We start from the raw sequence: 11,293 nt of genomic DNA, 5'->3' as shown, positions 1-11,293 counted from the left end.
TATGAAAATGTTAGCTATTATGAAGACAGAGACACACAGAAACAGAAAAAGAAAACCAAAGAGAGGCACAGAGACATAGAAACTTAAAGAGAGGAGAGAGATAGAAAGTCAGAAACAACAAACTGAGAGGCGAGACACAAAGAGGGAGGAGATGCATAAACAGAGAGGAGAGAGAGACATAGGGAAGATTGAGGCATATTGGCCTGATTCTAAAGGCATGGTAAGGAGTTTTTCAAAAAAAAAAAGAGGTTTCTTTCTTGTATAATGTCTGATGTGGCTTTTAACCCCAGGCCAATCCACTACTTTTGGTGTCCCACTAGCCTGGATGGAGTTTGGGGGGGAGGGTTACAAATAGAATGAAATCTTTGCTCAAGTTACAAAATCTAATTACTTCCAGTAGCCCTGATCTCGTACTCCAGTGTTGTGTCCCCTAAATACTAGCTATTATTATCACCATCATCATCATCATCAGGGCAACTAGAAGACACAGATGATAAAGTGCTGGGCTTAGAATCAGGAAAACCTGAGTTCAAATTCAGCCTCAGACACATACTAGATGCATGATCCTAGGCATGTCACTTCACCCTATTTGCCTCAGTTTCCTCATTTGAAAAAGGAGCTGGAGAAGGAGATGACAGACCACTCCAATGTCTTTGCCAAGAAAACCCCAAATGGGGTCACAAAGGGTTGGACACCACCAAACAACAACAGCTCAAATTAGCACATGTGCTGTCTTCTTTTATTATCCAGCAAGATAGTGAAATAGCAAACGACTCCAGTGTCTGCCAAGAAAACCCCAAAAAAGTCACGAAGAGTCAGGCATGACTGAAAATGACTAAACAACAACAAAATTGTCATCATTATTTTTGTTATAGCATAAATATAAAGTGAATAAAAGTATAGCCAAAGTAGTTAGATACAAGATAGCTGGGGAGGGAGGGCACTAACAGCTGTGGGAGGTGGGGAAAGGCTTCGCGCACAAGAGAGTTCTTCAGCTCTGTCATAATGGACGAGAGGGACTCTATGAGGTAGAAGTGATGAGGCAGTGAATGCCAAGTACAGGGGCAACCAGTGCAAAAGCATGAAAAGGGGAGATGAAGGTTAATGGGTGAGGAACAGAGCCTGTGTAGTAGGACCACAGAGCGCAGGATGGGGAATAATGTTCAATGGGGTTGGAAAGACAGGCTGTGGTCAGTTGTGTAGGGCTTTCAGAGATAAACAGGAGAATTTAAATTTTATTCTAGAAGCAATAAGAAGCCAGTGGAGTTGGTGGAGTAGAAGAGTCAGGGCATCAGGTCTGTGTTCAAGAAAAATTACTTTGGCAGTCGTGTGGAGGATGGACAGGAGAGATAAAAGATAAGATAGGGAAATCAATTAGGATTAGTAATTATCAATTAATAATTAGTAACCTAGGTGAGAGGTGACCAGTGCCCAAACTAAAGTTGCAGGCTATAGGAATGGAAAGAAGGGTCAGGTGCAAGAGATGTGGAAGTACGCAGCAAGGTTTAGCAACTGATTGTTCTACGTGGGGTGAGAGTCAGTAAAGACTTAAGGATAATGCCGAGAGGACCTGAGAGATGGTGACGCTTTCAGTAGCGATAAGAAAGGATGGAAGGGAGGGTATCATTCAGTTGTTTCCATCTCTTCATGACCTTGTTTAGGATTTTTTTGGCAAAGATACTAGAGTGGTTTACCATTTCCTTCTCCAGCTCATTTGACAGATGAGGAAACTGAGGCAAACTGGGTTAAATGACTTGCCCAAGGTCACACAGCCAGTAAGAGTCTGAAGCCACATTTGAACTCAGGTCCTCCTACTCCAGGCCCAATACTCTAACCACTACACTCCCCTAGCTGCCCTAGGAAGGAAGGATGAGTTTAAGGGAAAAGATAATAAGTTTAGTTAAGACATCTCCAGGACATCCAATTTGAAATGTTCAATACGCAATTGGTGATGGAGGATTGACGTTCCAGAGATGGGAGCTGGATATACAGCTCTTTGGAGTCATTTACTGAAGGGATGATAGTCAAACTCATAGGAGGTGATGAGTTCACAGAGAGAGCATAGAGGGAGAAAAAAGCCTAGGACAGAACTTTTGGGAGCAGCCACAGTTAGGGAATTCGATATAGCTGATGAGCCAGCAAAAGAAACTGAAGAAAATCGGTCACACAGAAGAAACAGGTAAGAATGGTGTCCAGAAAAGTGGGGGGGGGGGGCGGTGCGGAGATTTGATTTATTAGAGCAAAACCTTCGGGGGTTCTTCTCCAACAGGGTGTTGTACGTCCGTATGTTAAAATCATTAAAGATTCTTCCAAAACTGTTAACAGAAATAAACCTACTGAATGACTCTCTGATTACAAAGGACAGGTAAGTAATCAAACTGAGATAGATATACAGATACAGAAATAGAAATGTATAGATATAGATATATAGAAATATATATGCACATTGTGATGGAGAGAATCCAAGGAGAAGAGTTTCCCTGAATGTCTTTGGTCTTTCTTTCGTTTTGTCTTGTTGTCCTTCATTAAAACAATCATTTATTATTATTCTGATCTTACTAAATTCCGTATAACACGAGTATTTCCACATACACAGCGGAAGAGAAAGAAAAGACTGTACACGAAACCGGAGGTCTCTGTTATGCTCTCTTTCTACTAGGACCCCCTTGCCTTCCTCTTCTGTAGAGAACACCAAAGTTACATTTTCCCAAGCACCGGGGAAAGCTCATCTCATTAGATGACAGAAGCCGAATGAATGATGAGTCTAGAAAGAAGAAAATTAAATGAGCTTTCTTTTCCCCTATTACAAGTATTAGCTCCGTCCCCAACCCACACCCCCCAAAAAAGACACACTTGAAAACACGTTCGTTAGGCGTTTGCAGGTTAAATTTAAAAATCGAGTGGCATCCACCTTTTACAAACCCGAAGTCTGGTGACTTTCAGCAACGGAGCTGAATTGAACAAAGACAGTTTAGTAGTATTGCCGCCTTATTCCTATGATGACTGAAGGAGAGAAGGCGAAAGACAACTCAGCGCATTTGGGGAGGGATCTCTACGCACATCGGTTCAGCTCGGTGCTGCCTACCCCGCCCCGCCCCGCCCCGCCATGCCTGGGGTACCTGGACTTCCACGCAATCGATGCCGCAGGCCTCTCCCCGCTCCTCCGCCCTCCCCCGCCCTCCCCTTCTGTTGTCCTGACAACCCACAGTACACATAGCTAGCGACATGAACTGGGAATGGGACGTGTCAGGTCAGTGGGTTTCCTCCGATCAGCTTTTGGACTGGGTAGGGGTGGCGTTGGGGTTCAGACAGAAGAGAGGACACGGAGGAGACTTTGGCACATTGGCTTGCCATACAGTACTGCCGTATGGAGGCCACCACTAATGACCCTCCCCACACACACACACAGCCACACTTTTGGTCCGTCGGGGACCTGCACACTCTGCATTGGGCACTTCTGCTCTTTCTTGACCTTTAGAAGCGCAGCTGAAATATTGTTTTGGATCATGCCAACCGAGGAAAATCTTCCCCTTCTTCCACCCTCCAACCAGACTAGGTATTAAGAATGTGCCCCTTATGGGGGCACCTCACAGAGGACCTGGATGCTACTTTAACGATGAGGTGAGTATCCTATGTAGGGTATGATGTGAGTATCCTCATTGTGCTCTCTGGGGTTTAGTGGTCCTCCTTTCTCAATTCTCTAGGATCCAGTGTGTGATGGGAGAATAACTGCCCCATACCTGACCAATCAAATATCCCACCAGTGGTTTGTTTAATGAATCCCCTCCTTGCAACGATGCTGAACCTCCCCCATCTCAGCATGAATCTATGAGGTGAACTCCCCCAGTTCCTCACTGTTATTGTGTGCTCACCCTGCCCCTCCATAAGTCAGTCCCTTGTCTTTCCACTCCTCTTCATCAATTCTGTGTGCTAAATCTTCCTCACTTCTCATATTGCCAATATCCAGTGATATGGTGTGCTACCACCCCTTTGAGAGTGTTTTCTAAAACGACCCAAATAATGCTATATGCTGAACTTCCTCCTTCTCAATGACATGGAGGGCTGAGCATCCACTCCCTCTTCCCTCCAATATGATTGCATGCTGAATCTCCATACCTCTGGCCAAAACCCAGTCATTCCGTTGTTTCCTGCCTCTTGTAGCCCTGACCCCACTCATGCCCTCTACCCAACAGCCTCAAGAAAAGCCAGAAAGCGGGGCAGCTAGATGGTTCAGTGAGTACAGCACCGGCCCTGGGGTCAGGAGGTCCTGACTTCAAAGGCAGCCTCAGACACTTGACACACTTACTAGCTGTGTAACCTTGGACAAGTCACTTAACCCCAACTGCCCTGCCTTCTCCCCTAAAAAAAAAATTTTAAAAAGCCAAAAAGCCAGGATTTCCCTCATAGGCCTTTGGGACAAACCTGGTGCTTTCTCAGACACCTAATCTATGAAATTCCCGAAACACAGGCAATTAGGTACTTTCTTATAGCAGGCTGGACCAGCTTTCATCAGAAAAGCTCTGGGGAAAGGGCTCCAAAAAGTTAAAGGTTTGGGGGACCAGGGAATGGGAATGAACTATTTTGTGGCCTGAACAGTATATTTGCACCTCAATAACTTCTGAAAAATTCTTATAAATTTATTTGTGTCATGTATATAAGTAAACCTGGACAGGTTAGAATCATACATTAAGAGCTGGAAAGAACCTTAGAAGTCCCTTACTTCAAACCTCATCAGTAAATTCCAAATCCAGCTGCTTTCCTATGACTCTACATTGGTGTGCAAAGATTAGCAGGGCAATGGAGGAGAAAGGAGGAAGGAAGGTCTCTTTGGTCCAGGTACTTCAGAATGAAAGAAGATCCCACATTCATTGATGCTGGGGTAAGCAGCTTGGTAGGACTTGCTTCCTGACATTGTCTTTTTACATGTATAAACCTGTAGAAGAATAACCTGGCATACAACCTTGCTAAGGTCCCTATGAGTAATAAGGGCTATATCATTGGATCCAGGACGAGCCAGCGATTTAAAGCGGATCGTAAGGTGAGTGACAATTTTGTATACTTTGATTTAAAGGTCATCCATGCATCTACACTAGGCTGTGAGTTCCTTGAGAGAGGGAATTCCTTGTGCCTTTCTTTGTCTCCCCAGTACTTAGCATGGTGCCTGGCACATAGGGGCTGCTGAATAAATGTTTAATGCCTAGATTTGACCACATGCATGTATGTGAGAGAAAAAAGATGGGAGAACAGAAAGGCAGAGGTCTCAACCCCTCTCATGGAACTGTATTTTCAGGGAGGGAGGACAAGGTGCTTGATGATGAGATCGCCTGATCTATGTCCTTGTGATGGCACAATAATAACAATGATAGTAGTCCCTTTTTCTATAGGGCTTTCAGATTCACCAAGTGACTGACAAGATCCCTGGGAAGGAGGTGGTATTATCGCCATCTTAATATGAGCAAGCAAGGGTCACACAGCTTGGAAGCATCACAGCAGGGATTCCAAATCAGTTCTCTGGCCCAGCACTCTTTCTTTTTTTTTCTTAAGATTTTATCAGTGCTCTTTTGTTTATATTATTGTCGCTTCCCAATGACTCCCCTTGCCTTCCACTAATACAACCTGCCCTTGTACAGATAGGATATCTGTAATATCTTGTGAGGCCAGCGAGGTGGCACAATAGTAAGTGTCGGGCCTGGTCAGGAAGACATCATCCTGAGCTCAAATCTGGCCTCAGACACTTATTAGCTGTGTGACCCTGGGCAAGTCACTTAACCCAGTTTGCCTCAGTTTCCTCTCTGAAAAAGGAGATGATAAACCACTCCAAGTATCTTTGCTAAGAAAACCCCAGATGGGATCAGGAAGAGTTGAATACCACTGAACAACAGCTGCTATTGTGCCACCTTCATTTATTATCCAGCCAGATAGGGAAATATCTGAACTGTTCGCCCGATGGCATACCCCTGAAGTCGCCAGCCCAGCGGTCTTGTCTGAGGTTCTCAGCTCTATATCCATGAGGGAGTCTTCCATATCTGAAGGGCAGTCAGAGGCATTTTAAACAGCACTTGCCACTGACATGAAGTATTACTCAGATAAATACAAAATGGGAAATATGTGGCTCTGCTCTTTGCCTTCGCCCTGGCTTTTTAGTTCCTTTTTCTGTATCTTCCCTCACTGGGGTTTAAGTTCCTTGAGGGCCAGGACTATTTTTTTGTTTGTATTTGTATGCCCCGTACTTAGAAAGGTGGCACATAAATGCCAATTTCCTTCCCCTTTCTTCCACTTCCACCTCACATCTGGAATTTCCTCCTTCTTTCAAATGACTTCTTTCAAATAATCAATAAATTATTATTGTTTAGATTGGGGCACCTAGGTGGTACAGTGGATAGAGCACTGGACATGGAATCAGATATCTGGCCTCAGACACTTATTAGCTATATGACCCGGGGCAAGTCACTTAACCCTGTTTGCCTCAGTTTCCTCAACTGTAAAATAATGAGTTGGAGAAGGAAATAGCAAACCACTCCAGTGTCTTTGCCAAGAAAACCCCAAATGGGGAATCAAAGAGTAAGAAACTACTGAACACCAATAATTATTTAGATCTTTAAGGTTTTCAAAGCACTTTACAAATATCTCAATGGATCCTCAGAAGTCTGTGAGGCGGGTAATATTTGTTGTGAGGTAGGTCATACAAGTATTGCTGTGAAGAAGGAGAAGGAGGAGGAGGAGGAGAAGAAGAAGAAGGAGAAGAAGAAGAAGAAGAAGAAGAAGAAGAAGAAGAAGAAGAAGAAGAAGAAGAAGAAGAGGAGGAGGAGGAGGAGAAGGAGGAGGCAGAGGAGGAAGAGGAAGAGGAAGAAGAAGAGGGAGGAGGAGGAGAAGAAGAAGAAGAAGAAGAAGAAGAAGAAGAAGAAGAAGAAGAAGAAGAAGAAGAAGAAGAAGAAGAAGAAGAAGAAGAAGAAGAAGAAGAAGTTGTTGTTGATTCCTGTTTAGCTTGAGGTTGATCTGCCCTCCAGATCTACACCAACTCCCCCCCACCCCCCCAAGCACCACCACTGAAAGCCTGTGTAGCCCACCTTTGTATATGTAAAATCTGTTCAATGACTATATTTTCTTGTAAATAGGAGGTGAAGCCCAGTCCACGTTCATATGACTTACAGAAAATTAAGTCCCAATGTGCTCTTCCTCCTTATGCTCCGTTTAACTCCATCTCAAATCGATTTGATGAGAGAGCCACAGACTCATCTTACTTTCCTGGGTATGTCAAATCTTTGGTTCTCTTTCATGTCACCACGGCGGTAAGGAAAGTAGCCAGCTAGGGGTGATCAAACTCTGTCAGAGTTAGCGATTCATTCCATATTTAAATCCTCTGAGAGAAAACATGAAATACCTGCCTAACAAGGAATAAGAGGTGGAATAAGAGTGTATTCATAGTTCTGTGGGAAAGAGCTAGCTTGGGTCTTCCTAAGACCTTTCCTCAGGGAATTGATGCTGTTGCTAATTATTAGTGGACTTCCAAATCCAGCAGTTCTTAAACTTTTTTGTGTCCCTTTGCCAATCTGGTTGAAGCCTCTAGACCCCTTTTTAAAATATATAAAATAAAATTCATAGGGCTACAAGAAAAACAATTATTAGTTATTTAATTTTTTTTAAGTTTACTGACCCCAGGTTAAGAACCCCTGTTGCATCATGGTAGATTTTCAGGCAAAACTTCCCAACTTCATCTTGGATACCTGCCATTAGCCATGAAATTTGCAATCTTGGGGATCCCCAGTCACCTCTTGGTACAGAATAGTCACAGGAATGTTTTGTTCTGGGGACCCTGGTACTAGGGAAAGGCAAGGCAGAGCATCTTAAATCCTAGCATTCAGTGAAACATCTAGCTAAAGATCCGTTATTCCTTCCCACCCAAACAGGAAATCAATCAGTCAAGCCTTCCCCAGTAGTCAGAGTCCTGGGAATTCTGCAGTAATGCATGGGTTCACATAGGTGGTAACAAAAATATTAGACATGGTATGAATTTGCCTCCTTAGCCCTGGAACCTACAATCCAGAGACCGCGATTTCCCGGAAAGTCACTTGGCCAATGAAATTTGGGTCTCCAGATTGGGCTCAAGTGCCAGTCCTAAAGAAAAGGACCCTAAAAACTGAGGTACGAATTAGAGAGATGTTCATTCATTCAATAGACCTTTTAAGTGTGAGCGTCACCATGCTAGGTTATGTGCAATACTTGCCTACCTTCAAGGAGTTTAGAGTCCAGTTACTAGAAGAATATGTCAAGTGAGTTAGATGATCTCCACACACACACACACACACACATACACACACACACACACACACACACATATCTGTGAATTCATGATCTGGGTACAAATATCGGGTAATTAGAAAAAATTCTAAGACAACATATAAATATTTGTATATTTGTATAGTGAGAGAAATATTACTGTGGACCATGTAAATGTAAAATTTATGTTTGTAATTTTTCATTTGAGTGATTAGCTATTCCCCAGGAATAGCTAAAGATCAGACCCTGAAACTATATTCCCCAGGAACAGACGCAAGCAAGGTAGCTGCAAGAACTAGGGACAGAGGACATAGTCTCCTTGGACCACTGGGAGGGGAAATGTTACTTTGAATACCTGATACTCACTAGCATCATTTTCATTACAGCTGATAACAGACAAAGAATTCAGGATACATCGGAACCGAGTGGCCTACCTAAGCCTATATTACCGCTGAGAGATCTTTCTGACATCTTGTTCATTCCCCCCAACCCAACTTAGTCTTAACGCCATGAGGCAAGGTACCCCTGTTACCCTCTTGTCTGCCGGGGTTGAACCCTAGGCGGGGAGTGGTTCATTCTAAGTTCCAAAATAGTACTTCTTAAAAACTCAAGAGTGTGTTGTCTTCATGTGTCAGTTTGTCAAATATATGTGTCAAGTATATGGGCCTAGTGATCCCTGCTGTGAGACCCCTAGGATGGGTTTATTTGGAGGGAACACAAACAAATAGCCACCCTCAGCTCCCCACCCCGGTGAGGTCAACAGGATCCTAGATTTAGAGCTAGGAGGGACAATAAAGGTCATTAGCCCAACACTCTCATTTTACAGATGAGAAAAATGAGGTTAAATTACTTGCTTAAGGTCACCCGGGCAGGAAGTGACAAAGTCCAGATTTGAATCCAGAATCTCTGCTTCCTAAACAGCACCCTTCATACTTTAGTATGTTCCTCACATTCCATTTTGTTACTATCTTTTTTGTCCCACTTATGCGTAGGAGGTAAGGCTAGGGTCTGGGTATGCCTGGAAAGTCCAAAGCAGGCCTTACCTAGGCCCAGGCCCCCTCTAGGTGCAAGGGACCCTTTTTACTGGTTTATTAGGACTCGTTAAGGTTTTTAAGTCACTCTAGGTCTCTGTAGCATGGACCTGGTGGTGGTTTTTTTTGTCTCTCCAGTAGTGGCTCAAGAGCCCTAAAACCAACCAATCTCCTCCCCCTCCCCCAAGGATCTTCTAGTACTAGTCCCAGTCTGAAGGCCACACAGCAATGCTGCTAAGTATTTCATGGACCAGAACCCTGAGGGCCCCCCAAGAGTCATCCCAGCAGGTACCTAGGAGCTCTTCGAAGCCACATTTAGGGCAGTTAACCAATTCAAGCTGAACAAAGCTGCTGGAGATTTTTGGCTACCAGAATTATGAAGAATCTCTCCTTGGATAAGTGGACTTTGTCAAACTCTTTACCAAACTCCCATGGCATAGAGGGGCAGCTATGGTCTAGTGATAAGAAAACTGGGGAGAAAGTAAGAGAAGCTTATTTCAAGTCCCACCTCTGCTGCTGATAATCTGTTGATGTCAGACAAGTAATTTTCTCTGGACCTTAGTTTCTTCATCTGTAAAACTGAGAAGCTGGTCTAGATGACCTCTGAAGCCTCTTGTCTCTCTCTAGGCTATGGCATGGATCCTTCAGGATGCACAGTCTGCATGTTCTGCTTTACTCTTAAAAGCAAAGATCCTTTATTACCGTATTTAGGCTTCTATGGGTGGCTATGGTAGGGGAGAATCTTAGGACTCACCAGTGGTTATAGGAAAGCCATTGGCTTTTTCCTCCTAAGTGTATTCCCAGCCACAGGTTCCTGGAATAGAAATGGTCCTGAATGATTATGTGAGGGAGCCAGAGATGGTGGAAAACTCTGCTGCTGCTGCTGTTGCTGCTGCTGCTTCAAAGGGTCAACCAGAAAAGCAGCCCCAATGGTTTAAAGGCTGGGATTAGAGGCAGCTGAATGCAGTTGGAAAGGCCCTTGAGGGCAAATTAAGTCGGAGAACAGAGATTCAGCACCACCCAATGCCCCTCCCCCCCTGCCCCGCTTCTCACACAAGCCCGCGGTATTCTGGTCTATGTTGACCAACATGATGATGACTATGGCTTCAGCCAGAAATGACCTTGACATTATCCTCATTGAAATAAGAATATTTCCCTTTCCATCTGCTTGTGTGAATGTGCCTACATGTACTTGATGTGTGCCCTTGTATGTGCTCATAGAGGGTTGGTGTGAAGTGGACATTCAGCCCTAATTTACAGTTTAGGCTCTACAGAGTGTTAGCAAATGTAAATGTAACACCCTCTACAATAATAGTCTGTGCTCTGAGAGCTGAGTTTGATCTGGGGGAGTTTTCCCGACCCTTTTCCCCAGGGAAGATCCCAGGGTTTTCATTTTGCAATTGGCTTTTATAAAAGAATTCTTCAAGATGGTATTAGGGACCCACAAAGCAGAAATCGAGCAAACCACCATGCTGTCCTCAAATCTTTACTCAACACAAAATACCAGTCTCTGCACCAGTTTTTTTTCCCTAGCTGTTACAAGCACAGTTAAGTCCTTTTTGTAATGTAGACGCTGGAGAGGCTGAACTAACACCCTTAAAACGTTTCCCTGCCCAATGGAGTTAGTTACTTTTCAGATAATGTTAGGAGGAATATGTACTGGGCAGGTAGTTTTTAAAAAATATTCCACTGATGTTATCCCATTGGTATCCTCATGATGTTAGGAAAAATTGGGAAAGGCCCTGAGAATGGATGAGGATGAGCCCTTGTGGTGATCATGGGAAGACACACAAGGCAGTCATCCATGGATGGACTAAGATGCCAGACTGATTAGATCACAGGTATATGGGTGTTTGGGAGAATATTTGTGGGGTGCCTATTATGTGCCAAGCACTGTTGGGGAAATTCAAGGATCAATAAAAAGCAAGTCTGCCTTCTAGGAACTTGTCATTGAGTGGGGCTTGGGGCGGGGTGGGGCATAACCA

At 44.0% G+C, this 11,293-nt stretch overlaps 1 protein-coding gene across 1 annotated transcript; it reads left to right on the top strand.

Annotated features, from left to right (window-relative positions):
* The first annotated feature begins 3,225 nt into the window (after window positions 1–3,225).
* PIFO (primary cilia formation) lies at window positions 3,226–8,732 on the top strand. Its single transcript, XM_036767311.1, has 6 exons — window positions 3,226–3,250; window positions 3,479–3,621; window positions 4,940–5,038; window positions 7,116–7,249; window positions 8,025–8,142; window positions 8,664–8,732. The coding sequence occupies exons 1-6, from the start codon at window positions 3,226–3,228 to the stop codon at window positions 8,730–8,732; spliced, it is 588 nt and encodes a 195-aa protein (XP_036623206.1).
* The last annotated feature ends 2,561 nt before the right edge of the window (window positions 8,733–11,293 follow it).

This window comes from Trichosurus vulpecula, chromosome 7 (genome assembly GCF_011100635.1).
Source record: "Trichosurus vulpecula isolate mTriVul1 chromosome 7, mTriVul1.pri, whole genome shotgun sequence".
Lineage (NCBI taxonomy): Eukaryota > Metazoa > Chordata > Mammalia > Diprotodontia > Phalangeridae > Trichosurus > Trichosurus vulpecula.
This window is presented reverse-complemented; position numbering and strand designations above follow the sequence as displayed.

What these genes read in the sequence shown, in the direction of transcription:
- PIFO (XM_036767311.1), top strand. Translation starts at nt 3,226, where the DNA reads ATGAACTGGGAATGGGACGTGTCAG. An exon ending in GACTCATCTTACTTTCCTGG is followed by an intron (nt 7,250 to 8,024) that starts GTATGTCAAATC and finishes TTGCCTCCTTAG; the next exon opens with CCCTGGAACCTACAATCCAG. An exon ending in AAAGGACCCTAAAAACTGAG is followed by an intron (nt 8,143 to 8,663) that starts GTACGAATTAGA and finishes TTTTCATTACAG; the next exon opens with CTGATAACAGACAAAGAATT.